The 26,276-nt window shown below is 49.3% G+C and overlaps 1 protein-coding gene across 3 annotated transcripts in view; it reads right to left on the reverse strand.

Annotated features, from left to right (window-relative positions):
* The window catches only part of nagk (N-acetylglucosamine kinase), a 43,717-nt gene that overhangs the window by 11,529 nt on the left and 5,912 nt on the right, over positions 1-26,276 (reverse strand). For 2 of the 3 annotated variants that reach the window (XM_070866768.1, XM_070866769.1), the window contains 4 exons: positions 17,566-17,707; positions 13,197-13,307; positions 6,676-6,788; positions 1,331-1,418 (listed from right to left, as the gene is read on the reverse strand). In XM_070866768.1, the coding sequence (XP_070722869.1) occupies positions 1,331-1,418; positions 6,676-6,788; positions 13,197-13,307; positions 17,566-17,707 (454 nt within the window). Of the gene's footprint in view, positions 1-1,330; positions 1,419-6,675; positions 6,789-13,196; positions 13,308-17,565; positions 17,708-21,955; positions 24,532-26,276 lie in introns of those variants that run through there. The other variant, XM_070866765.1, reaches the window with a different exon arrangement.

The raw sequence follows: 26,276 nt of genomic DNA on the forward strand, positions 1-26,276 counted from the left end.
CCGCTCCTGCTGTACCTGCCCACGCTCCAATCGCCGACCTGGACCTTGATGACGTCCCTCTTTGCTGCCATCGCCCTCCTGCACCAGCTCGTGCTGTACCTTCCAGTGGTATGCCGCCAAGGAGGGATATACTTGCATTCGAGGCAGTTCACGAGATTGATTCCTGAGATGAGGGGGTTGTCTTATGAAGAAAGGTTGAGCAGGTTGGGCCTATACTCACTGGAGTCTAGAAGAATGAGGTAATCTTATTGAAATGTTTAAGATACTGAGGGGGCTCAACAAGGTAGAGAGAGAGGCTCTTTCCCCTCGTGGGGGAATCTCGAACTAAGGGGCATAGTCTCAGAATAAGGGGCCACCCATTTAAAACTGAGATGAGGAGGAATTTCTTCTCTCAGAGGGTTGTAAATCTGTGGAATTCTCTGCCCCAGAGAGCTATGGAGGCTGGGTTATTGAATATATTTAAGGCGGAGATAGACAGATTTTTGAGCAATAAGGGAGCAAAGGGTTATGGGGAGCGGGCAGGGAAGTGGAGCTGAGTCCCTGATCAGATCAGCCATGATCATATTAAATGGCGGAGCAGGCTCGAGGGGACAAATGGCCTACTCCTGCTCCTAGTTCTTATGCTACTGGACAAGGAACCCAGAGGTAATGTGAGTCAAGTTGTGAAATTAATTTCAATAAATAAAACAAACATGCCTTTATATAGCGCCTTTCACAATCTCAGGACGTCCCAAAGTGTTTTACAGCCAATGAAGTACGTTCCGAAGTGTAGTCACTGCTGTAATGTAGGAAACGCGGCAGCCAATTAGTGCACAGCAAGCTCCCACAAACAGCCATGTGACGACGACTAGATAATCCGGTTTTATTGATGTGAGTTGAGGGATAAATATTGACCCCAGGGAGAACTCCCCTGCTGTTCTTCGAAATAGTGGCCGAGAGAGCAGATGGGGCAGACGGGCCTCGGTTTAACATCTCAACTGAACAACGGCACCTCCGACAGTGCAGCACTCCCTTAGTGCTGTGCTGGAGTGTCAGCCTGGATTTATGTGCTCAAGTCCCTGGAGTGGGACTTGAACCCACAGCCTTCCGACTCAGAGGTGAGAGTGCTGCCCACTGAGAGATTCCCACATTACAACAGTGACTACGCTCCAGGAGTACTCCATTCGAAGTAAAGCTCTTTGGGACGTCCGATGGTTGTGAAAGGCGCCATACAAGTGCAAGTCTTTCTTTGTTTCACTGAGACACGGCAACTATAGTTAATTTCTGCACTGGCACCAGAACATGACCAAATCAAAACAAAGTTGTAATCGTTAATATTTCAAAGATTTACATTCTGCGAGCTTTCGACAAAACCCAGCAATGTTGGATTTCTCAAAGGTACGATACAGGTGAGTGAGGAGCCCCATCCGATTGGATATCTGCAAATTTGGAGAGAAATAAAGCAGTTTGAGGGTGAAATCTTACAGGTTCATAGAAGCATAGAACAGTGCAGCACTAAAGAGGCTATTTGGCCAAGTGTGTCTCATTCAAAGAGCAATCCAGTCAGTCCCACTGTCCCCATTCTTTCCCAATGTCATAAGAACATAAGAAATAGGAGCAGTAGTCCATACGGCCCCTCGAGCCTGCTCCGCCATTCAATACAATCATGGCTGATCTGATCATGGACTCAGCTCCACTTCCCTGCCCGCTCCCCATAACCCCTTGTCGTTTAAGAAACTGTCTATTTCTGTCTTAAATTTATTCAATGTCCCAGCTTCCACAGCTCTCTGAGGCAGCGAATTCTACAAATTCACAACCCTCTGAAAGAAGAAATTTCTCTTCATCTCTGTTTTCAATGGGCGGCCCCTTATTCTAAGATCATGGCCCCTAGTTCTAGTCTCCCTTATCAATGGAAACATCCTCTCTGCATCCACCTTGTCAAGCCCCCTCATAATCTTATACGTTTCAATAAGATCACCTCTCATTCTTCTGAATTCCAATGAGTAGAGGCCCAACCTACTCAACCTTTCCTCATAAGTCAACCCCCTCATCTCTGGAATCAACCCAGTGAACCTTCTCTGCTCCAAAGAAAGTATATCCTTTCGTAAATATGGAAACCAAAACTGCACGCAGTATTCCATGTGTGGCCTCACCAATACCTTATATAGCTGTAGTAAGACTTCCCTGCTTTTATAGTCCATCTACTTTGCAATAAAGGCCAAGATACACATAGGTCTTCTTGATCACTCGCTGTACATAGAAACATAGAAAATAGGTGCAGGAGTAGGCCATTTGACCCTTCGAGCCCACACCACCATTCAATAAGATCATGGCTGATCATTCACCTCAGTACCTTTCCTGCTTTTTCTCCATACCCCTTGACTCCTTTAGCCATAAGGGCCATATCTAACTCCCTCTTGAATATATCTAACGAACTGGCATCAACAACTCTCTGCGGCAGGGAATTCCACAGGTTCACAACTCTGAGTGAAGAAGTTTCTCCTCATCTCGGTCCTAAATGGCTTACCCCTTATCCTTAGACTGTGACCCCTGGTTCTGGACTTCCCCAACATCGAGAATATTCTTCCTGCATCTAACCTGTCCAATCCCGTCAGAATTTTATATGTTTCTATGAGATCCCTGCTTATTCTTCTAAACTCCAGTGAATACAGGCCCAGTCGATCCAGTCTCTCCTCATATGTCAGTCCTGCTATCCCAGGAATCAGTCTGGTGAACCTTCGCTGCACTCTCTCAATAGCAAGAATGTCCTTCCTCAGGTTAGGAGACCAAAACAGAACACAATATTCTAGGTGAGGCCTCACCAAGGCCCTGCACAACTGCAGTAAGACCTCCCTGCTCCTATACTCAAATCCCCTAGCTATGAAGGCCGACATACCATTTGCCTTCTTCACCACCTGCTGTACCTGCATGCCAACTTTCAATGACTGATGTACCATGACACCCAGGTCTCGTTGCACCTCCCCTTTTCTTAATCTGCCGCCATTCTGAGATGAGGAGAAACTTCTTCACTCAGAGAATTGTTAACCTGTGGAATTCTCTACCGCAGAAAGTTGTTGATGCCAGTTCATTGGATATATTCAAGAGGTAGTTAGATATGGCCCTTGCGGCTAAAGGGATCAAGGGGTATGGAGAGAAAGCAGGAAAGGGGTACTGAGGTGAATGTTCAGCCATGATCTTATTGAATGGTGGTGCAGGCTCAAAGGGCCGAATGGCCTACTCCTGCACCTATTTTCTATGTTTCTATTCAGATAATATTCTGCCTTCACGTTTTTGCCACCAAAGTGGATAATCTCACATTTATCCATATTATACTGCATCTGCCATGCATTTACCCACTCATCTAACCAGTCCAAGTCACCCTGCAGCCTCTTAGCATCCTCCTCACAGCTCACACCGCCACCCAGCTTAGTGTCATTTGCAAACTTGTAGATATTACACTCAATTCTTCATCTAAATCATTGATGTATATTGTAAATAGCTGGGGTCCCAGCACTGACCCCACTAGTCACTGCCTGCCATTCTGAAAAGGACCCGTTTATCCCGACTCTCTGCTTCCTGTCTGCCAACCAATTCTCTATCCACGTCAGTACATTACCCCCAATACCATGTGCTTTAATTTTGCACACTAACCTTTTGTGTTTGTATACTAACCTTTGTACCTGCATACTAACCTTTTGTGTTTCATGCACAAGTACCCCCAGGTCCCGCTGTACTGCGGCACTTTGCAATCTTTCTCCATTTAAATAATAACTGGCTCTTTGATTTTTTTCTGCCAAAGTGCATGACCTCACACTTTCCAACATTATACTCCACCTGCCAAATTTTTGCCCACTCACTTAGCCTGTCTATGTCCTTTTGCAGCTTTTTTCTCCTTCAAGTATTGATCTAATTCCATTTTGAAGGCGACTATTGAATCTGTAGCCACCACCCTATCAGGCAGTGCATTCCAAATCCGAACCACTCACTGCTGTTTGTGCTGTGCGCAAATTGACTGCCGCGTTTCCTACATTTCCAAAGGTGATGACATTTTTTTTTAAATACTTCATTGGCTGTAAAGCGCTTTGGGACGTCCTGAGGTCGTGAAAGGCGCTATATAAATGTAAATCCTTTGCCTCGTCCCGTGGCCAACAACTGTCCATCGACTAACAGCAACAAAAAATTAGATTCATGCTCATTTATCTCAATCGCTGTTGGTGGGAAGTGGCTGCCACGACAACCACTGCTTTTTCCCAAAGTACTTAAGCAGGAGATGTGCGTGGAGATATCTGCACGTGAAAAGGTCCTCGATAAACGCTGGATTTTAGGCTTTGCTGATTTCGGGGCGGTAATAGCGGCGGGGCGGTAAAGTTTGCGCCCGGGAACAGTTTGCGCCTCAGTCAGCTGGGCCCCGAGTGTGGGACGGAACGGTAAGGGATGCGTTACACACCTCTCTTGGGGCGCTAGGGGAAAATCCTGGGGTAAACAGCTGGCCTGGGAACGCCGTGAGAGAGGCCTCCCTGCGGGAAAAAAAACCCCCACCCAAAACATTCCCAATCCATAGCCCACACCACCGCAACATAAATCGCAAAAGAAAAACCAATCACACTTAGCTGAGGTGGACATTACTGACCTCATTGCGGCCGGTACAGTTCGGACCACCTGCTTTCACAGGCGGTCCCGGCAGGGGGCGCTATGGAGTCAGAAACAATGGCAGTGTCTATATCCTGGTTGCTATGAATATCAGTTGATCCACTCTTGGGAGCCAAAAATCGAGCCAGTGTCACAACCAGGGGCATTGCACGCCTGCTCGCCTCTTCCGGGCGGTAATGCTCCGCGTCCCGCCGAAACCGGCCCCGAAAACGCCCGGAAGAGCTCACAGCCGCCACTGCCGTCCCTCCGGGGCAAAAACAGGGGCGGTCAACACCGGAAAATCCAGCCCCAATATTTTATTATGTTCAGCGCAGTTTCCCTCAACAAACATTCTATCTGCGTGAGGCTAACTAGAGATACCACAGACAGCAATGAGCTAACAACCAGACCATCTGTTTTGGTCATGTCGGTCGAGGGATAAATATTGACCAAGGGCACTGGAGAGAACTCACCCTGCTCTTCTTCGAACGGTGGCCGTGGGATCTTTTGTGTCCACCCGAGCGGGCAGACTGTTACAGAAGCAATAGGAGCAGGAGTAGGCCATACGGCCCCTCGGACCTGCTCCACCATTTAATACGACCATGGCTGATCTGATCATGGACTCAGGTCCACTTCCCTGCCCGCTCACCATAACCCCTTAATCCATTATCGGTTAAGAAGCTGTCTAACTCTGTCTTAAATATATTCAATGTCCCGGCTTCCACAGCTCTCTGAGGCAGCAAATTCCACAGATTTACGACCCTCTGAGAGAAGAAATTCCTCCTCATCTCTGTTTTAAATGGGTGGCCCCTTATTCTAAGATTATGCCCCCGAGTTCTAGTCTCCCCTACGAATGGAAACATCCTCTCTGCATCCACCTTGTCATGCCCCCTCATAATCTTATACATTTCGATAAGATCACCTCTCATTCTTCTGAATTCCAATGAGTAGAGGCCCAACCTCCTCAACCTTTCCTCATAAGACAACCCCCTCATCCCCAGAATCAACCCAGTGAAACTTCTCTGAACTGCCTCCAAAGCAAGTATATCCTTTCGTAAATATGGAAACCAAAACTGTAGGCGCAGTTTACCGCCCCATCCGTCCGTCAGACGGAACCTCCGACAGTGCAGCACTCGCTCAGTACCGCGCGGGGAGAGTCGGCCTGGATTATGTGCTCCAAATCTAGACTGGAGTGGGACTTGAACGTCTGACATCGGAGGCGTGAGTGCTGCCTGCTGAGCCTCGGTCGACACCCTATGTGGCGAGTGCTTGAGTCCTCGAGGCCTGGAAGGTCACAGGTTTGGTCCCTGATCAGGGTAACTGACCCTGGGCACAGCACAACAACTGGTCTCAACACCCTCTGCATTACAGAGCGTGCATGACAACAAAATGCACTACGCTGCATTACATGGAATCTACAGCACAGAACATCAACAACTTGTATTTATATAGCGCCTCTAACGTAGCAAAACATCCCAAGGCGCTTCACGGGACTATTATGAGACAAAAAAGAACCAGGCCATTCCGCCCAACCGGTCGATGCCAGTGTTTATGCTCCACCCGAACAACATATCCCTCTATTCCTTTCTCCCTCATGTGTTTATCCAGCTTCCCCTTAAATGCATCCATGCTAATCGCCTCACCACTCCCTGTGGTAGCAAGTTCCACATTCTCACCAATTGCTGGGTGAAGAAGTTTCTTCTGAATTCCCAATTGGATTTATTGGTGACGATCTTATATTTATAGCCCCTCATTCTGGTCTCCCCACAAGTGGAAATATTTTCTCTATGTCTACCCTATCAAACCCTTTCATAATCTTGATCTCGATCGGGTCATCTCTCAGTTCTCTCTCTCCTGACTGAAAGAGCCAATCTTTCCTGACTGGTATAACCTCTCAGCTCTGGCATCATCCCTCGAAACCTGGTTTGCACCTTCTCCATTGCTTCTCCATCCTTTTTTGCAATATGGAGACCAGAACTGGCTACAGTACACTCAATGTAGTCCTCGAAATGTCCCCTCGTCAAACCACGCTCACGCTAGCAGGTCACCATGGTGACGGCTTCTAACCTGGAAGTATTTGTACATCGCCTCCTCGACCAGAGATATGCTGTATGGTGCGAGCTTAAAGTTGTCAGTGGCGTCAAACACGGTCTTTATCGCCAACTGGGAGATCCAATACGCTGCAGAGAGGAAGTGAATAACTTCAGTTTACGCAGTCGCTATTCTCCCATTCCCCCACCACTCCCCCCTCCATCCCCTTTATCTCTCCTCCACCCCCTCCATTCCCATTGTCCCCACACCCACGTTATCGCCCCTCATCCCCATTATCTCCCCTCCCCCACCCCCGCCCATCCCCTTTATCTGCCCTCCCCCCATCCACTTTATCTCCCCTCCCCCATCCCCATTATCTCCCCTTCCTCCACCCATCCCCATTATCTCCCCTCCCCCATCCCCATTATCTCCCCTCCCCCCACCTATCCCCATTATCTCCCCTCCCCCCATCCCATTATCTCCCCTCAACCCACCATCCTCATTATCTCCCCTCCCCCCACCCCCGCCCATCCCCATTATCTCCCCTCCCCCACCCCGCCCATCCCCATTATTTCCCCTCCCCACACCCCGCCCATCCCCTTTATCTCCCCTCCCCCACCCCCTCCCATCCCCATTATCTCCCCTTCCTCCAACCATCCCCATTATCTCCCCTCCCCCCACCCATCCCCATTATCTCCCCTCAACCCACCATCCCCATTATCTCCCCTCCCCCCAACCCCGCCCATCCCCATTATCTCCCCACCCCCCACCCCGCCCATCCCCATTATCTCCCCTCCCCCACCGCGCCCATCCCCATTATCTCCCCTCCCCCCATCCCCTTTATCTCCGCTCCCCCATCCCCATTATCTCCCCTCCCCCCACCCCGCCCATCCCCATTATCTCTCCTCCCCCACCCCGCCCATCCCCATTATCTCCCCTCCCCCCATCCCCTTTATCTCCCCTCCCCCATCCCCATTATCTCCCCTCCCCCCACCCCGCCCATCCCCATTATCTCCCCTCCCCCCACCCCGCCCATCCCCATTATCTCCCCTCCCCCATCCCCATTATCTCCCCTTCCCTCCCCCCACCATCCCCATTATCTCCCCTCCCCTCCCCCCACCATCCTCATTATCTCCCCTCCCCTCCCCCCACCATCCCCATTATCTCCCCTCCCCCCACCCCCGCCCATCCCCTTTATCTCCCCTCCCCCATCCCCATTATCTCCCCTCCCCCCACCCCGCCCATCCCCATTATCTCCCCTCCCCCGCCCATCCCCATTATCTCCCCTCCCCCCACCATCCCCATTATCTCCCCTCCCCCCACCATCCCCATTATCTCCCCTCCCCCCACCATCCCCATTATCTCCCCTCCCGCCACCATCCCCATTATCTCCCCTCCCGCCACCATCCCCATTATCTCCCCTCCCCCCACCATCCCCATTATCTCCCCTCCCCCCACCATCCCCATTATCTCCCCTCCCCCCACCATCCCCATTATCTCCCCTCCCCCCACCATCCCCATTATCTCCCCCCACCCCGCCCATCCCCATTATCTCCCCCCACCCCGCCCATCCCCATTATCTCCCCCCACCCCGCCCATCCCCATTATCTCCCCCCACCCCGCCCATCCCCATTATCTCCCCCCACCCCGCCCATCCCCATTATCTCCCCTCCCCCCCGCCCATCCCCATTATCTCCCCTCCCCCCACCATCCCCATTATCTCCCCTCCCCCCACCATCCCCATTATCTCCCCTCCCCCCACCATCCCCATTATCTCCCCTCCCCCCACCATCCCCATTATCTCCCCTCCCCCCACCATCCCCATTATCTCCCCTCCCCCCACCATCCCCATAATGGGGATGGTGGGGGGAGGGGAGATAATGGGGATGGTGGGGGGAGGGGAGATAGAAACATAGAAACATAGAAAATAGGTGCAGGAGTAGGACATTCGGCCCTTCTAGCCTGCACCGCCATTCAATGAGCCCCGGGATGGCGGGACTGACCTATCAAGAAAGACTGGATCAACTGGGCTTGTATTCACTGGAGTTCAGAAGAATGAGAGGGGACCTCATAGAAACATATAAAATTCTGACGGGGTTAGACAGGTTAGATGCAGGAAGAATGTTCCCAATGTTGGGGAAGTCCAGAACCAGGGGTCACAGTCTAAGGATAAGGGGTAAGCCATTTAGGACCGAGATGCGGAGGAACTTCTTCACCCAGAGAGTGGTGAACCTGTGGAATTCTCTACCACAGAAAGTTGTTGAGGCCAATTCACTAAATATATTCAAAAAGGAGTTAGATGAGGTCCTTACTGCTAGGGGGATCAAGGGGTATGGCGAGAAAGCAGGAATGGGGTACTGAAGTTGAATGTTCAGCCATGAACTCATTGAATGGCGGTGCAGGCTAGAAGGACCGAATGGCCTACTCCTGCACCTATTTTCTATGTTTCTATGTTTCTATCTCCCCTCCCCCCACCATCCCCATTATCTCCCCTCCCCCCACCATCCCCATTATCTCCCCTCCCCCCACCATCCCCATTATCTCCCCTCCCCCCACCATCCCCATTATCTCCCCCCACCCCGCCCATCCCCATTATCTCCCCCCACCCCGCCCATCCCCATTATCTCCCTTCTCCCCACCATCCCCATTATCTCCCTTCCCCCCACCATCCCCATTATCTCCCCTCCCCTCCCCCGCCCATCCCCATTATCTCCCCTCCCCCCACCCCGCCCATCCCCATTATCTCCCCTCCCCCCACCATCCCCATTATCTCCCCTCCCCCCACCATCCCCATTATCTCCCCTCCCCCCACCATCCCCATTATCTCCCCTCCCCCGCCCATCCCCATTATCTCCCCTCCCCCGCCCATCCCCATTATCTCCCCTTCCCCCACCATCCCCATTATCTCCCCTCCCCCGCCCATCCCCATTATCTCCCCTCCCCCCACCATCCCCATTATCTCCCCTCCCCCCACCCCCACCATCCCCATTATCTCCCCTCCCCCCACCATCCCCATTATCTCCCCTTCCCCCACCATCCCCATTATCTCCCCTCCCCCGCCCATCCCCATTATCTCCCCTCCCCCGCCCATCCCCATTATCTCCCCTTCCCCCACCATCCCCATTATCTCCCCTCCCCCCACCATCCCCATTATCTCCCCTCCCCCCACCCCCACCATCCCCATTATCTCCCCTCCCCCCACCCCCACCATCCCCATTATCTCCCCTCCCCCCACCATCCCCATTATCTCCCCTCCCCCCACCATCCCCATTATCTCCCCTCCCCCCACCCCCATTATCTCCCCTCCCCCGCCCATCCCCATTATCTCCCCTTCCCCCACCATCCCCATTATTTCCCCTCCCCCGCCCATCCCCATTATCTCCCCTCCCCCCACCATCCCCATTATCTCCCCTCCCCCGCCCATCCCCATTATCTCCCCTCCCCCCACCCCGCCCATCCCCATTATCTCCCCCACCCCCACCATCCCCATTATCTCCCCCCCCCCCCCTCTGGGCCACCCAGCATGTCCCACACAGTAGTGGTTACGTTTCGACTTTGCAAAAGTGACTCCACTTCACAAGTACTTCGTTGGCTGTAAAGTGCTTTCGGACGTCCTGAGGTAGTGAAAGACGCAAGACTTTCTAAAAACATTACTGAGCGAGTAATCCAGATAAATTCCCCGGCAGATTGATAATTTGACTTCAGTTTAGAAAATCTGGGAAGAAAAAGCCCACCTCAGTAAAAGTGACCATGAAGCTGTCAGATTGTCGGTAATAAATCCAACGGAATTCACCGACGTCCTTTAGGGAAGGAAGCCTGCTGTCCTTACCCCTTCTGGGCCTATATGTGACTCCAGTCCCCACACCGACCCGATTGACACTTAACTTGCTTTCTGAAGCGGCCTCGCAAGCCACTGAGTTCAAGGTGGCAGCTTACCACCAGCACCTTCCCGGGGCAACTAGGGATGGGCAAAGAAAATGGCGGCCTTGCTAGCGACGCCCACATCCCGAGATAATGCAACAACCTGCAGCAGCCCAGCAATGGGAGATTATTTCAGTACAATATTTAATAGTAACTTTCAAAAGGGAATTGGATATATACTTGAAGGGGGGGGGGGGGGGATTTGCAGGGCTATGGGGTAAAAGAGCAGGGGGAGTACAACTAATTGGTTCTTTCAAAGAGCTGGTACAGGCACGATGGGTCGAATGGCCTCCTTCTGTGCTGCAAGGTTCTATAATACCCTGACAATTCGCTGACTCTAAGACTAAACATAGTGTACGGTATTTGTTTTATCTCTTATCTCTTTCGGGCAATCAGAGGCAGGAATCAACAAAGGATTATTACTTTCCTAACTATTGGCTTCATTGACAGGAAAATACAACAGGTTTTACAGTGTAAGAATAAAAGTGTTTATTCATGACAACATGGATTCTGTGTATGAATAAATGTTAAAAGTGTAGATTATACAGAAAGGCTGAGTGTTGAAACAAAATGGAAGTCTTAATTGGAAAGCCATTAACTTAATCTAATCAAGAGATGGCTGGGCCAGTCCAGACAGCCACATGTGTGAGGAGAGCCAATACAGAACTGCCCTGGAACCAAGATCCAATCCTGGGACTTTCGGAGGAACAATGAACATAAGGAATATAAAAACACAAGCCAGGAACTGCTCTGTCTCTCTCTTCTCCCCTGGACACACGGCAAAATGTCTCGCTCAAAGACCAGCAGAAACAGCAGGCCGTGTATTCATCCAGCCAGCCAGAGGAAATCAAAGTATTATCGCTTTTTATGATAACCACATTGTATCTCTGTTGTAACTAAGGTAGATCTGTAGGATAATTGACGACTGCTGTCAGATGTGCATGTGTGTGTGTGTGTTTTTAATAAACTGTTCCGAATTGTTTTAAAAGAATCGTCTCACTGTCAATTTAATGTCAGAGATTTAGAAATCTTACAACAGATAGAGCTTCATACGACGCAAAACTCAGAAGGGCCAATTCTTCTGCTTCGGGATATTAAGAGGTTAATTCTCCTTCCAATGTCCTGCATGATGTTCCTCTGGACTTTCTCCTCGAGCTTACTGAAGTGGCTGGTGTAAGATAAGCTTCCAGTGCTTTCCCATGCTTTACAGCATCCGATGTTTACAACAGCCTCTCATAAACTTTCAAGGCCTCTCAGCTGCCTTATCGACAGCCTCCGAGACAATCTGCTGAAAAAGGCTTCTTAAGTGGCCAACCTTCTAGCGCGCTGCCTTGAACAATCAGTTTTAGCTCATTAATCCAGGTAGAGCCAATCCTTCAATTACTTTTAGTTTTATATTGAGAAGTCTAAAATCCTTCAACAGAATTACGTAGAATTGTACAGCACAGACACAGGCCATTACGCCCAATGGGTTTAAAAAAAAATTGTTCCTGGGATGTGGGTGTTGCTGGCAAGACCAGCATTTATTGCCCACGTATAATTGCCCTCGAGAAGGTGGTGGTGAGCCGCCTTCTTGAACCGCCGCAGTCCGTGTGGAGAAGGTGCTCCCACAGTGCTGTTAGGGAAGGGAGTTCCAGGAGGTCAATCATCTCAGCCCCAGGACATCGCTGCAGGAGTTCCTCAGGGCAGTGTCCTAGGCCCAACCATCTTCAGTTGCTTCATCAATGACCTTCCCTCCAACATAAGGTCAGAAGTGGGGATGTTCGCTGATGACTGCACAGTGTTCAGTTCCATTCGCAACTCCTCAGATAATGGAACAGTCCATGCCCGCATGCAGCAAGACCTGGACAACATTTAGTCTTGGGCTGATAAGTGGCAAGTAACATTCGCGCCACACAAGTGCCAGGCAATGACTATCCCCAACAAGCGAGATTCTAACCACTGCCCCTTACTATCACCGAATCCCCCACTATCAACATTCTGGGGGTCACCATTGACCAGAAACTTAACTGGATCAGCCACATAAATACTGTGGCAACAAGAGCAGGTCAGAGGCTGGGTATTCTGCGGTGAGTATCTCACCTCCTGACTCCCCAAAGTCTTCCCACATCTACAAGACACAAGTCAGGAGTGTGATGGAATACTCTCCACTTGCCTGGATGAGTGCAGCTCCAACAACACTCAAGAAGCTCGACACCATCCAGGACAAAGCAGCCCGCTTGATCGGCACCCCATCCACCACCTTCAACATTCACTCCCTCCACCACCGGCGCACCGTGGCTGCAGTGTGTACCATCTACAAGATGCACTGCAGCAACTCGCCAAGGCTTCTTCGGCAGCACCTCCCAAACCCGCGACCTCTACCACCTAGAAGGACAAGGGCAGCAGGCGCATGGGAACACCTCCAAGTCACACACCATCCTGACTTGGAAATATATCGGCCATTCTTTCATCGTCGCTGGGTCAAAATCCTGGAACTCCCTCCCTAACAGCACTGTGGGAGCACCTTCACCACACGGACTGCAGTGGCTCACCAGCACCTTCTCAAGGGGCAATTAAGGATGGGCAATAAATGCTGGTCTTGCCAGCGACGCCCACTCCCTATGAATGCATAAAAAAGAATCCTCTCCACTTACCGGATCCCTCATCTCCCATCAGATGACCCCAGCCTCCGCAGCCAATCTCCGATCCGTCCACTTTGGCGAGTTTGCAGTTTGAACCCGTTCCCGCGATCAACACGATTCCACCTTGGGGAGGGAGGGATTACAAAACTTGCGTTAGGGGCGTTCGATTCTAAAGCAGCCTTACCTCAGAACTGGTGGATACAGAGCGCACTCTGGCAGCAGGTCGAGCTACAGGAACGAGTCCCACCATCCGCAGGTAACTGGCACATGCACAGATTGACAGCGAAAGCCCACATTCGCCATTGGAGTGACTCCATAGCAGAAGCCAGGAGCTTGCTCACATTTGGGTGTGGGGGAGGGGCGTGGGGGAGAGGGGTAGACAAAGGGGCGGGACCATACTCATTTCTGTCACAGCTTAGCATCATCCACCCTCACAAATATCTGCTTCGGAGCAGCTTTGGCCCATGCTGGACAAGAGGCTCCTTGTTCTAGTCTCCTTATTTAAGGAGGGATATACTTGCTTTGAGGTTGATTCCTGAGATGAGGGGGTTGTCTTACGAAGAAAGGTTGAGCCTTTACTCAGTGGAGTTTAGAAGAATGAGAGGTACAATGTGGGAAAATGTGAGGTTATCTAATTTGGCAGAAAAAAAAAATAGAAAAGCAAATTACAATTTAAATGGGGAAAAATTGCAAAGTGTTGCAGTATAGAGGGACCTGGGGGTCCTTGTCCATGAAACACAAAAAGTTAGTGTGCAGGTACAGCAAGTAATCAGGAAGGCAAATGGAATAGAAACATAGAAATTTACAGTGCAGAAGGAGGCCATTTCGGCCCATCGTGTCCGCGTCGGCCGACAAAGAGCCGCTCGGCCCTCGGTCAGCAGCCCTGAAGGTTACATATAAACCTACGAACAATGACAGAAAGACAAAGAGCACCCAGCCCAACCAGTCTGCCCCACGCAACTGCGACACCCCTTATACTAAAACATTCTACACTCCACCCCAACCGGGAGAGGCAAAAGCCAAATAAAAACCCAGGCCAATTTAGGGAGAAAAAAAATCAGGGAAAATTCCTCTCCGACCCATCCAGGTGATCGAAACTAGTCCAGGAGATCACCCTGGCTGTAATGTTGGCCTTTATTGCAAGGGGAATGGAGTATAAAAGCAGAGAAGTCTTGCTACAACTGTGTAGGGAATTGGTGAGGTCACACCTGGAGTACTGCGTACAGTTTTGGTCCCTGTATTTAAGGAAGGATATACTTGCATTGGAGGCTGTTCAGAGAAGGTTCACGAGGTTGATTCCGGAGATGAGGGGGTTGACTTATGAAGATAGGTTGAGTAGGTTGGGCCTAAACCCATTGGAATTCAGAAGAATGAGAGGTGATCTTATCGAAGCATATAAGATAATGAGGGGGCTCGACAAGGTGGATGCAGTGAGGATATTTCCACTTATAGGGGAAAGTAAAACTAGGGGACATACTCTCAGAATAAGGGGCCGCCCATTTAAAACGGAGATGAGGAGGAATTTCTTCTCTCAGAGGGTTGTAAATCTGTGGAATTCTCTGCCCCAGAGAGCTGTGGAGGCTGGGTCATTGAATATATTTAAAAGGTGGAGATAGACAGATTTTTGAGCGATAAGGGAGTCAAGGGTTATGGGGAGCGGGCAGGGAAGTGGAGCTGAGTCCATGATCAGATCAGCCATGATCTTATTGAATGGTGGAGCAGTCTCCTGTTCCTATTTCTTATGTTATGTTCTTATAATGTACCTATCTATACAAATCGGGACATGGTAGCATAATATTCCAGGACTAATAGAGTACGCTCGTTGAATCCCACCACAGCAGTTTGAGCATTTGAATTCAGTTTTTTAAAAATCTGGAAATAAAATGCTGATACCTGTAAAAGTGACCACAAAGCTGTTGGATTGTTGTAAAAACCCAACTGGTTCACTAATGTCCCACCAGGGGAGGAAACCTGCTGTCCTTACTCGATCTGGGCCTATATACAACTCCAATCCCCACACCGTGGTTGATTTACCTGCGCTCTGAAATGGCCTAGCAAGACACATAACACGAATTAGGAGCCTGGAGCAGGCCTCAACGGCCCCTCGAGCCTGCCACGCCATTCAGTAAGATCATTGGCTGATCTTCGACCTCAACTCCACTTTCCCGCCCTAGCCCCATACCCAGTGAGATGAGGAGAAATTTCTTTACTCAGGGAGGGTTGTGAATCTTTGGAATTCCTTTTGTGTCCAAAAATCTATAAATCTCAGTCTTGAATATACTCAACGACTGGGCATCCACAGCCCTTCCAAAGATTCACTACCTTCTGAGTGAAGAGATATCGCCTCAGCTCAGTCTTAAATGGTTGACCCCTTATGCTGACACTTTGGGCTGGATTCTCGGCTTTGCTGATTTTGGGGCGGTAATGGCGGCGGGGTGGTAAAGTTTGCGCCTGGGAACAGTTTGCGCCTCAGTCAGCAAAATTGGGCATCTGGGCCCCGAGTGTGGGGCGGGGCGCTAAGGAAGGCGTTACACGCCTCTCTTAGGGCACTAGGCCGGCTGAGCAACTGAAAATCCCGAGCTAAATAGCTGGCCTGGGAGCGCCCTGAGAGAGGACTGCGGAGAAAAATAAAACTTAGGGGGAAAATAAAACACCAAGTACTGTTATGTATGCAATAAAGGTTCAAACGGAATCCTGTTTAACTAAGCAAGATACAACCTTGGCTCTGCTTTATTACGGCCCAAAGTGCCTGACTCACAAAATGGCTGGCCTTTTATACCAGAGCAGCACCATGTGCGTGCTGCTCAGTGGCCTCCAACAATGACACCATCTGGTGGCTACAAACGGCATGTACATACATGGCAAGTACCATAGCCCAAGCCACCACAAAATAAATCGCAAAAAATAAGAAAAACAATCACATTTACCTCACTGCGGCCGCTACAGGCCAGACTGCCCGCTTTCACAGGTATTCCCACCAGGGGGCACTCTACGCAGCGCTACAGGTCGGACGGGGGTCCAAAAAGCGAGCCGGTGTCGCAACCAGGGGGCGCTGCACATCGGCTCGCCTCTTCCGGGCGGTAATGCTCCGCACCCCGCCGACACCGGCCCCGAAAGCCCCGGCATGGCGCTGGCCGCCCGCCCGGAAGAGCTCACCGCCGCCATTGCCGCCGCCGCCTCCAGGGCGAAAACAGAGGCGGACAGCAGCGAGAAAATCCAGCCCCAAGACTCCGGTCTTCGTGGTTGACTCTGAGGCTGCTCTCTGAAGTGGCCTGGCAAGCACGTAACATCGGATCGAGGAGGAGCAGGAGTAGGTCCCTCGAGACTGCTCCCCTCGACTCTCCAGCCACGGGAAACAGGCTCTCAGCATCGAGACACCCAGTTGTCCCAAACCGCTACCAGCCCATTACCACCACTGTCTCAGAGCAACTAGGGATTGGAAATAAAGGCCGGCCTTCTCAAGTTGAGGCCCATTGAGAGGGCAGAGCAGTAAGAGAGCATCACTATGCAACAACAAGGTGAAACGGAAAGCATTTAATTCACTGCCGTATAAATCATGATGAAAAATAAAAGAATGAAAGATAGTCAGGTGGGCAGCACAGTGGAAAATGGAATTCAATCCGGAGAAGTGTGAGGTACTGCATTTGGTGGAGGGCTAACAAGGCAAGGGAATACACATTAAGTGATAGGACACTCAGAAGTGTAGAGGAACAACGGACGTTAGAGTGGATGTCCACAGATCCCTGAAGGTAGCAGGCCAGGTAGATACAGTGGCTAAGGTGGCATACAGAATACTTGCCTTTATTAGCCGAGGCACTGAATACAGGAGCAGAGAGGTTATGCTTGAACTGTATAAAACATCAGTTAGGCCACAGCTGGAGTACTGCGTGCAGTTCTGGTCACCACATTACAGGAAAGATGCGATTGCACTGGAGAGGGTACAGAGGAAATTTATGTGGATGTTGCCAGGACTGGAGAATTTTAGCTATGAGGAAAGACCTTACTGAGGTGTATAAAATGATGAGGGGATAGGAAGGACCTATTTCCCTTAGCAGAGGAGTCAACAGCCAGGGGGCATAGATTTAAAGTAATTGGTAGGAGGTTTAGAGGAGATTTGAGGGGAATCTTTTTCACCCAGAGGGTGGTGGGGGTCTGGAACTCACGGCCTGAAAGGGTGGTAGAGGTAGAAACCCTCAACACATTTAAAAAGTAGTTGGATGTGCACTTGAAGTGCTGTAACCTACAGGGCTACGGACCCAGAGCTGGAAAGTGGGATTAGGCTGGATAGCTCTTTGTCGGCCGACGCGGACACGATGGGCCGAAATGGCCTCCTTCCTGTAAATGTCTATGATTCTATGAACTTGTCTCTATTGAATCGTACCCTTATCAGTAGCCGTCGCTATTCCTCCCATTGCGTCGGTGGTGATGTAATAGTCCTCGCTCAGGTCTGGGTAGCACTCCTTCAGCTGTTCAACCATTTTGCTGACAGCTTCCTGCTGTTCCCCGCCGCTTAGAGACATGCCCTGAGGACGGAGCAAACCCGGAAATTATCGGAACGCCGAAAATAAACCTAGCGCCTTCAACGTAGTTTAAAACTCTCCAAGCAGGTTCACAGAAGGGGAAAATCGGACACAGAGCCAAAGGAGGGGACATGAGGACAGGCGGCCAAAAGCTGGGTCAAACACGTAGGTTTTAAGGTGCGTCTTAGGGGAGAGGGACGCGGAGAGGTTTAGGGAGGGAATTCCAGAGCTTCGGGCCCAGGCAGCTGAAGGCACGGCCGCTGATGGTGGGACGAAGGGAGTCAGAAGGTTGTAGGTTCAAAGTCCCACTTCAGAGATCTGAGCACAAAAAATCGAGGCTGACAGTCCAGGGCAGTACTGAGGGAGCGCTGCGCTGTCGGAGGTGCCACAAGACATTAAAACGAGGCCCCGTCTGCCCTCAGTTAGACGTAAATGATCCCATGGCACTAGTTCAAAGAAAAGCAGGGGATTATCCTGGCCAATATCTATCCCTTAGCCAACGTCACTAAAACAGATTATCTGGTCGGTGTCACACTGCTGTTTGTGGGAGCTTGCTGTGCGCAAATTGGCAGCCACGTTTCCTATACTGCAACAGTGACGACACTTCAAAAGTATTTCATTGGCTGCAAAGCGCTTTGAGACGTCCTGAGGTTGTGAAAGATGCTATATAAATGCAAGTCCTTTTTTTTTCTATCTCTTTCCTGGGAGTTGCTGAGCTATACAGATTGGGAAAGTAGAAGTGCTAGTGCAGCTGGCAGTGCTAAATTGCTTCAAAACTCTGGATCTGGTAAAGAATTATATAAATATACAGCATGGAAGGAGGCCATTTCAGCCCATCATGTCCGCACCGGCCGACAAAGAGCTGTCCAGCCTAATCCCACTTTCCAGCTCTTGGTCCGTAGCCCTGCAGGTTACAGCACTTCACGTGCACATCCAGGTGCTTTATAAACATGATGAGGGTTTCTGCCTCTACCACCCTTTCAGGCAGTGAGTTCCAGACCCCCACCATCCTCAAAATTCACCTCAAATCCCCTCTAAACCTCTAACCAAGTACTTTAAATCTATGCCCCCTGGTTGTTGACCCCTCTGCTAAGGGAAATAGGTCCTTCCTATCCACTCTATCTAGGCCCCTCATAATTTTATACACCTCAATAAAGTCTCCCCTCAGCCTTCCCTGTTCCAAAGAAAATAACTCCAGCCTATCCAATCTTTCCTCATAACTAAAATTCTCCAGTCCCGGCAACATCCTCGTAAATCTCCTCTGCACCCTCTCAAGTGCGATTGCATCTTTTCTGTAATGTGGTGACCGGAACTGCACGCAGTACTCCAGCGGTGACCTAACTAGTGTTTCACACAGTTCAAGCAAAATGTGCATTTATTGACTGTCCAGCGACCTCTGGTGGAGGACGAGTTGGTGACGACAGGATCAGACTCGGGTGTGAAGACCCCAGTATGGAATAGCCTACTTCCACACGTGACGGTACTACTTGGACAGCAGTTCCATTCTCCCAATCTTCTGGCTATCGTTCAACCTTCCACCAACACCATCAAAACAGATTACATTTATGTCATCACCTCCGCCTACAACATAGAAAATAGGTGCAAGAGTAGGCCATTCGACCCTTCGAGCCTGCACCACCATTCAATAAGATCATGGCTGATCATTCACCTCAGTACCCCCTTCCCGCTTTCTCTCCATACCCCTTGTTTGGTTCTGTCTTCACAAAGGAAGACACAAATAACCTTGCGGAAATACTAGGGGACCGAGGGTCTAGTGAGAAGGAGGAACTGAAGGATATCCTTATTAGGCGGGAAATTGTGTTGGGGAAATTGATGGGATTGAAGGCCGATAAATCCCCGGGGCCTGATAGTCTGCAACCCAGAGTACTTAAGGAAGTAGCTCTAGAAATAGTGGATGCATTGGTGATCATTTTCCAACAGCCTATCGACTCTGGATCAAGTCCTGTGGACTGGAGGGTAGCTAATGTAACACCACTTTTTAAAAAAGGAGAGAGAAAACGGGTAATTATAGACCGGTTAGCCTGACATCAGTAGTGGGGAAAATGTTGGAATCAATTATAAAAGATGAAATAGACGCATTTGGAAAGCAGTGACAGGATCGGTCCAAGTCAGCATAGATTTATGAAGGGGAAATCATGCTTGACAAATCTTCGAGAATTTTTTGAGGATGTAATTAGTACAGTGGACAAGGGAGAACCAGTGGATGTGGTGTATTTGGACTTTCAAAAGGCTTTTGACAAGGTCCCACACAAGAGATTGGTGTGCAAAATTAAAGCACATGGTATTGGGGGTAATGTACTGACGCGGATAGAGAACTGGTTGGCAGACAGGAAGCAGAGAGTCGGGATAAACGGGTCCTTTTCAGAATGGCAGGCAATAACTAATTGGGGTGCTGCAGGGCTGTGCTGGGACCCCAGCTATTTACAATATACATTAATGATTTAGATGAAGGAATTGAGTGTAATATCTCCAAGTTTGCTGATGACACTAAGCTGGGTGGCGGTGTGAGCTGTGAGGAGGATGCTAAGAGGCTGCAGGGTGAATTGGACAGGTTAGGTGAGTGGGCAAATGCATGGCAGATGCAGTATAATGTGGATAAATAACTTTGGTGGCAAAAACACGAAGGCAGAATATTATCTGAATGGTGGCAGATTAGGAAAAGGGGAGGTCCAACGACACCTGGGTGTAAAGGTACGTAAGTCATTGAAAGTTGGCATGCAGGTAAAGCAGGCGGTGAAGGCGGCAAATGGTATGTTGTCCTTCATAGCAGGTCTTACTGCAGTTGTAGAGAGTCTTGGTGAGGCCACACCTGGAGTATTATGTACAGTTTTGGTCTCCTAACTTGAGGAAGGACATTCTTGTTATTGAGGGAGTGCAGCGAAGGTTCACCAGACTGATTCCCAGGATGGCAGGACTGACCTATCAAGAAAGACTGGATCAACTGGGCTTGTATTCACTGGAGTTTAGAAGAATGAGAAGGGATCTCATAGAAACGTTTAAAATTCTGAAGGATTTAAGACAGGTTAGATGCAGGAAGAATATTCCCAATGTTGGGGAAGTCCAGAACCAGGGAACACAGTCTAAGGATAAAGGGTAAGCCATTTAGGACTGAGATGAGGAGAAACTTCTTCACTGAGAGAGTTGTTAACCAGTGGAATTCTCGACCACAGAGAGTTGTTGATGCAAGTTCATTGGATATATTCAAGAGGGAGTTAGATGTGACCCTTACGGCTAAAGGGATCAAGAGGTATGGAGAGAAAGCAGGAAAGGGGTACTGAGATGAATGATCAGCCATGATCTTATTGAATGGTGGTGCAGGCTCGAAGGGCCAAATGGCCCGCTCCTGCACCTATTTTCTATGTTTCTATGATCCCTTTAGCCGTAAGTGCCATATCTAACTCCCTCTTGAATATATCCAATGAACTGGCATCAACAACTCTCTGCGGCAGGGAATTCCACAGGTTAACAACTCTCTGAGTGAAGAAGTTTCTCCTCATCTCAGTCGTAAATGGCTTACCCCTTATCCTTTGATTATGTCTCCTGGGTCTGGACTTCCCAAACATCGGGAACATTCTTCCTGCATCTAACCTGTCCAGTCCCGTCAGAATTTTATATGTTTCTATGAGATCCCCTCTCATCCTTCGAAACTCCAGTGCATACAGGCCCAGTCGATCTAGTCTCTCCTCATATGTCAATCCTGCCATCCCGGGAATTAGTCTGGTGAACCTTTGCTGCACTCCCTCAATAGCAAGAACGTACTTCTTCAGATTCGGAGACGAAAACTGAACACAATATTTCATCATCATAGGCAGTCCCTCGAATCGAGGATGACTTGCTTCCACGCCAAAAAGTTCACAGGTGCTTTAATGAAGGACCTAAAATTCCAGGTCCGAACTAAATTTTGAAGGGTGGAAGATGCCTGTGCTTGGATTTTTTTTAAACGTGTGGTGGCCCTTGGCACACCAGCCACCTCACGGGCTTAACAGAACTAGGCTTGGCCCAGCAGCAAAGATTAACCAAGACGGCTGGAGACCAGCTCTGCTGCATGGACCTAGTGCGCACACATTTCGCAGTGTGGGCTGGCCCGTGCTGCCCCTGGGCCCTCGCCTCTTCTAGACCCCGAACCCACGCCTCTCCTGGGCCCCGATCACGTCCCTCTACAATCTCGCGCCGATCCTTCGCCCCGACCTCGCCGCTCCTGCTGTACCTGCCCACGCTCCAATCACTGACCTGGACCTTGATGACGTCCCTTGATGACGAGCACTGCCATTGGTCTCCTGCTCCAGCACATGCTGCTCCCTGGAGTGGTACGCTCCACGATGCTCCTTCAGCTACCCGGCCTGCTCCAATGGTTAAGGTCCAGTACCACTGCTGTAAGACCTCCCTGCTCCTATACTCAAATCCCCTAGCTATGAAGGCCAACATACCATTTGCCTTCACTGCCTGCTGTACCTGCATGCCAACTTTCAATGACTGGTGAACCATGACACCCAGGTCTCATTGCACCTCCCCTTTTCCTAATCTGCCACCATTCAGATAATATTCTCCTTTCGTGTTTTTGCCACCAAAGTGGATAACCTCACATTTATCCACATTATACTGCATCTGCCATGCATTTATCTACTCACCTAACCTGTCCAAGTCACCCTGCAGCCTTTTAACGTCCTCCTCACAGCTCACACCGCCACCCAGCTTAGTGTCATCTGCAAAATTGGAGATATACACTCAATTCCTTCATCTAAATCATTGACGTATATTGTAAATAGCTGGGGTCCCAGCACTGAGCCCTGGGACACCTCACTAGTCACTGCCTGCCATTCTGAAAAGGACCCGTTTTTCCCGACTCTCTGCTTCCTGTCTGCCAACCAGTTCTCTATCCACGTCAGTACATTACCCCCAATACCACGTGCTTTAATTTTGCACACCAATCTCTTGTGTGGGACCGTGTCAAAAGCCTTTTGAAAGTCCAAATACACCACATCCACTGGTTCTCCCTTGTCCACTCTACCAGTTCATCCTCAAAAAATTCTAGATTTGTCAAGCAGGATTTCCCTTTCATAAATCCATGCTGACTTGGACCGATCCCGTCACTGCTTTCCAAATGTGCTGCTATTTCATCTTTAATAATTGATTCAAACATTTTCCCCACTACTATTGTCATTTTCTCTCTCCCTTCTTTTAAAAAAGTGGCGTTACATTAGCTACCCTCCAGTCCATAGGAACTGATCCAGAGTCGATAGACTGTTGGAAAATGATCACCAATGCATCCACTATTTCTAGGGCTACTTCATTAAGTACTCTGGGATGCAGACCATCAGGCCTGGGAGATTTATCGACCTTCAATCCCATCAATTTCCCTAACACAATTTCCTGCCTAATAAGGATTTCCTTCAGTTCCTCCTTCTCACAAGACCCTCGGTCACCGAATATTTCCAGAAGGTTATTTGTGTCTTCCTTCGTGAAGATAGAACCGAAGTATTTGTTTAACTGGTCCGCCATTTCTTTGTTCCCCATGATAAATTCACCTGAATCTGACTGCAAGGGATCTACGTTTTTGTTTTCACTAATCTTTTTATCTTCACATATCTATAGAAGCTTTTGCAGTCAGCTTTTATGTTCCCGGCAAGCTTCCTCTCATACTCTATTTTCCCCCTCCTAATTAAACCCTTTGTCCTCCTCTGCTGTATTATAAAATTCTCCAAGTCCTCAGGTTTGCTGCTTTTTCTGGCCAATTTATATGTCTCTTCCTTGGATTTAATTTAATTATCCTTAATTTCCCTTGTTAGCCACAGTTGAGCCACCTTCCCTGTTTTATTTTTACTCCATTCAGGGATGTACAATTGTTGAAGTTCATCCATGTGATCTTTAAATGTTTGCCATTTCCTATCCACTGTCAACCCTTTAAGTATCACTCGCCAGTCTATTCTAGCCAATTCACGTCTCATACTATCGAAGTTAGCTTTCCTTAAATTCAGGACCCTTGTCTCTGAATTAACTCTGTCGCTCTCCATCTTAAAGAATTCTACCATATTATGGTCTCTCTTCCCCAAGGGGCCTCGCTAATTAGCCCTTTCTCATCACACATCACCCAGTCTAGGATGGCCAGCCCTCTAGTTGGTTCCTCGACATATTGGTCTAGAAAACCATCCCTAATACACTCCAGGAAATCCTCCTCCACCATATTGCTACCATTTTGGTTAGCCCAATCAATATGTTGATTAAAGTCGCCCATGATAACTGCTATACCTTTATTGTAGCATCCCTAATTTCTTGCTTGATGCTGTCCCCAACCTCACTACAACTGTTTGGTGGTCTGTACACAACTCCCACTAGCGTTTTCTGCCCTTTGGTATTCCGCAGCTCCATCCACACCGATTCCACATCATCCAAGCTAACGTCCTTCCTTACTATTGCATTAATTTCCTCTTTAACCAGCAATGCCACCCCACCTCCTTTTCCTTTCTGTCTATCCTTCCTAAATGTTGAATACTCCTGGATGTTGAGTTCCCAGCCTTGGTCACCCTGGAGCGATGTCTCCGTGATGCAAATTACATCGTATCCATTAACTGCTAACTGCACAGTTAATTCATCCACCTTATTCCAAATACTCCTCGCATTGAGGCACAGAGCCTTCAGGCTTGTCTTTTTAACACACTTTGCCCTTTTAGAATTTTGCTGTATTGTGGCCCTTTTTCCTTTTTGCCTTAGGTTTCTCTGCCCTCCAAGGTTTCTTTGTTCCTCCATCTCCGACCTCTGGCGCATCCCTCATTTCCTTCACACCACCATTGGCGGCCGTGTCTTCAGCCGTCTCGGTCCCAAAGCTCTTGACTTTCCTCCCTAAAGCTCCTCCCTGCCACCGCCCCCCCCCCCCCCCCCCGCCCTCTCTCATTCTTTAATATCCTCCGTGAAAGCTCATCACAGGGACGACTCTTTAACACGTCCTGCCAAGTTCATCGTAGGCTTTTGAGGGACTGCCTATGATGATGAGCATCGGTAACCAGAGGGCTCAGATTTAAGGAGATTGGAAAAAGAGCGAGGGGGAGCTGAGGAGAGGTTTTTTTTTTAAACGCAGCGAGTTGTTGTGATCTGGAAAGCGCTGCCTGTAAGGGCGATGGAAGCAGAATCAATCGTAACTTTCAAAAGGGAATTGGATAAATACTTGTGGAATTCCCTGCCGCAGAGAGTTGTTGAGGTCAGTTCGTTAGATATATTCAAGAGGGAGTTAGATATGGCCCTTACGGCTAAAGGGATCAAGGGGTATGGAGAGAAAGCAGGAAAGGGATACTGAGGTGAATGATCAGCCATAATCTTATTGAATGGTGGTGTAGGCTCGAAGGGCCGAATGGCCTACTCCTGCACCTATTTTCTATGTTTCTATGAGTCCCCAGCTGCAGATGCTTAACTGTCGTGGAACTATAAGTAACAATGTGCCATTATTATTTTGCATATTCCCTGACAATGCCAGGAGCTAAGACCATGACTAGAACACCTTGAATATTGTGTGCAGTTTTGGCCTCCTAATCTGAGGAAGGACATTCTTGCTATTGAGGGAGTGCAGCGAAGGTTCACCAGACTGATTCCCGGGATGGCAGGACTGACATATGAAGAAAGACTGCATCGACTAGGCTTATATTCACTGGAATTTAGAAGAATGAGAGGGGATCTCACAGAATACTGATGGGATTGGACAGGAAGAATGTTCCCAATGTTGGGAAAGTCCAGAGCCAGGGGTCACAGTCTAAGGATAAAGCCATTTAGGACTAAGATGAGGAGAAACTTCTTCACTCAGAGAATTGTGAACCTGTGGAATTCTCTACCACAAAAAAGTTGTTGAGGCCAGTTCATTAGATATATTCAAAAGGGAGTTACAGGTGGCCCTTACGGCTAAAGGGATCAGGGGGTATGGAGAGAAAGCAGGAATGGGGTACTGAAGTTGCATGTTCAGCCATGATCACATTGAATGGTGGTGCAGGCTCAAAGGGCCGAATGGCTTACTCCTGCACCTATTTTCTATGTTTCTATGTTTGAAGAGGAAAATTTTGCAAGACTCTGGGGCCACCTGTAACTCCCTTTTGAATATATCTAACAAACTGGCCTCAGCAACTTTTTGTGATAGAGAATTCCAGATAGGGACTAAATGAATCGCTCTTTGAAAGAGCCGGCACGGACTCGATGGGCCTCTTTCTGTGCTGTGTCAATCGATGATTCTATTCAGTCTCTGGATGCGGGTGTCGTTGGTGAGGCTGGCAATCATTGCTCATCCTTAGTTGCCCGGCGACTTAGTTGCCCGGCGGGCCTTTCTGAACCATCACAGCCTTGGTCTTTGTAGCAGTTTCGAATCAATCGAGTGGCTTGTTTGGCCACTTCAGAGGGCAGTTATGAGTTGACCATATTAGCGCGTTACTGGAGCCTGACTGAGGAAGGGCAGCAGCTTTCCTTCCTTCAAAGTCTCCGAGAAAGCTCATCACAGGGACGACCCTTTAACACGTCCTGCCAAGTTCATCGTAGGCTTTTGGTCGAGGCCTCCAAAGCAGGGCGGCGCCCCTTCCCC

This window comes from Pristiophorus japonicus, chromosome 2, assembly GCF_044704955.1.
Source record: "Pristiophorus japonicus isolate sPriJap1 chromosome 2, sPriJap1.hap1, whole genome shotgun sequence".
Taxonomy (NCBI): Eukaryota; Metazoa; Chordata; class Chondrichthyes; family Pristiophoridae; genus Pristiophorus; species Pristiophorus japonicus.